This window comes from Poecilia latipinna, unplaced genomic scaffold (assembly GCF_001443285.1).
Source record: "Poecilia latipinna isolate Pla-1442-1.1 unplaced genomic scaffold, P_latipinna-1.0 Scaffold230, whole genome shotgun sequence".
In the NCBI taxonomy this organism is placed as follows: Eukaryota; Metazoa; Chordata; class Actinopteri; order Cyprinodontiformes; family Poeciliidae; genus Poecilia; species Poecilia latipinna.
Window position 1 is genome coordinate 196,265 of NW_015112846.1, and position 2,355 is coordinate 198,619.

At 41.7% G+C, this 2,355-nt stretch overlaps 1 protein-coding gene across 1 annotated transcript in view; it reads left to right on the forward strand.

Moving 5' to 3' along the window:
* Window positions 1–1,649, forward strand: part of nsun3 (NOP2/Sun RNA methyltransferase 3) — a 10,164-nt gene extending 8,515 nt beyond the window's left edge. Inside the window, exons 5-6 of the mRNA XM_015032088.1 lie at window positions 155–276; window positions 422–1,649. Of these exons, the coding sequence (XP_014887574.1) occupies window positions 155–276; window positions 422–791 (492 nt within the window). The 3' untranslated portion in view covers window positions 792–1,649. The remainder of the gene's footprint in view (window positions 1–154; window positions 277–421) is intronic.
* The last annotated feature ends 706 nt before the right edge of the window (window positions 1,650–2,355 follow it).

Sequence of the window (2,355 nt, forward strand, 5' to 3'; positions counted from 1 at the left end):
GGGGGTTGGGGGGGGGGGGGGGGGGAAATAACCAGTTTTATCACGTCTGATGATAACTTAGTGTTTTCAAACATGGCTTGATACTTTGCTCTTGTCTTTATCTGTATAAAGAATGACTGTGACTCTGAGCTGTCCATATTTCGTGTTGTCCCAGGTTTTAGTTGATGCTCCTTGTTCTAATGACAGGAGCTGGCTGCATTCTAGCGACATACACCGGGGGCAACAGAGACTAGAAGACAGAGCCGGGCTGCCAGAGCTACAGACTCAGCTTCTAAGGTGAACCCAATAACACCAGACATAGAAAACACCTGCGAGGTGTACTGCTCCTTCAGAGCAGCTGAAACATAACAGTTTTGTACTGTGTAAGATCGATAAAGTGTGATAAAAAAGAAATGAAACGCTGTTTGTCTGCCTCTTCTAGGTCCGCTATATCTGCAGTGCGTCCGGGGGGTGTTGTCGTCTACTCAACCTGCACACTGTCGAGCTTGGAGAACGGTGCTGTCGTTGAGGCGGTGCTGAAAGACTTCCCTGATGCTGAAGTTGAAAGTCTGTGGGGAGAGATCGCTCTGCCTCTGTCAGAATACTTTGCCGTTATTTCACCCCCTGGTCAGAAACAGGCAGAGCCCGAGCCGTCCCCGCATCCGCCGATTGGCTCGGCGTCCGCGTCTCATCATCAGCTCGGCATTCTGGTGGTTCCCCAGCCCGGCAAGACCTGGGGGCCAATGTTTTTGTCTCGAATTAGAAAAAAAAAAGGGATAGAGTCTGACCTCCAGAACAGAGACGATAGGTGAAATGCTACTTCTCCGAGTCCTGTATCAGTTCCAGAACGTCTTTTAGCACAAACTACGCAAAGAAGTTTAGACATTCCGACGTAAGCACATCAGAGCGTAAAGGTTACATAAAGTTTTTAAGGTAAGGAACACTTTAGGTGCAGTCGGATGTTCATCTGTCTAAGAGCGCTGTGTGAGATTTTACATTTAAGCAGCAAATAAAAAGCAAACATGGCTCTGATCTCTCATTCTTCAGAGATCATCATCAGAGACAGATGTATGTTTGCTGAATGCTAATAATCAACGTTTAAAATCGAGATGCAGCAAATGGTCGTGTGACGGTAACAGAGCTGCTTTTACCCATAAACCAGCAGGAAATTCTAATTAAGGCTATTAGGATTGTTTTAGTTGTTAAAGCTCAACTGTTTGCCATCCAGTCTGAAATTGGACCAGACTGTTTTTGTTTGGATCAAAATGATTTATGTGAAGCATTTGTTATCCACAGAAGCTGGAAAAGACCTCAAAAATGTTGGATTATTTACATCCAACAAAGATCTACCACTCTTTGTCGGTTGTTTTACTCTGTAAAAAGAAAGAAAAATGCAAACTGTATTGTTTTACAGGCAAAACATTGTGGTTTTGTCAAAATTCTTGACAAAAAAGTGGTAGACAGTTACAAGTAAGCCGCCTTCACACATGTGTATATAGTTAGTATTTTGTTGCCCCTTTTAAAGTAGATCGTTTTTTTTTTTTTTTTTTGGAGTCTTGAATTGTGTACACAAACAGAAAACTTTTTCTTTAATAACAGTTGAGACATGAGTTTTCCAGGAAGGAGTCTTGCTGTGCATCATTTTCTTTTTCCGTTTATGCCATAAAAAACCATGGTAGTAAAATGTGATGAACATTTTTTGCTTGAACCTTCTCCAAATTTCAGACACAGCTGAATGTGAAGGAACAAGACATACTAGCCCCATCCTGTGATGATTTATCTTCATGAAGGGGCTTTATACTCGTTTCCTTTACTTTCTGGTCTTCAGGCGCTCGCTTTTTTCCTGCAATATAAATCTTCTATGTGAAAAAAAGTTCCATTAGTTACAACAATGTAACGTTAATGTTTATTCATAGAGTCGCTGCAAAACCACCGACTGGCATCGTCCCTCAGGAGTCATTCCACATAGAGGAAACCTAAATATCACCTCAGCATTTCTATATATTGTGACCTACGGAACATCTTTAGGAGGCAACAAGCTATTTTTATTGTAAAAACTGAAAAGTGGCATAAAGACTGTCTCGCGAAGGCGCAGGTTTAATAAGATAAATCAGTATAAATAGAAACGTCACAAAGATTATCTGCTCCTTTTTTCCTGCTCTTGTCTGAATGAACACAGGTTTTAATTTTCCCTGTCGGTAATCTTACATCTATCAGGCCTGTTATTACACTGTACCTCCTCTCAGTGCAGCGGAGAGACGATCGTATCATCTCTTGTGGGTTATTATGTTGAAGGACTGCACTTGAGTCATGCTTGAGCAAAAAGTAGACACAGTTTCATCGCGGCGTTGCAGCTTTTCATTAGACTGTAATTGC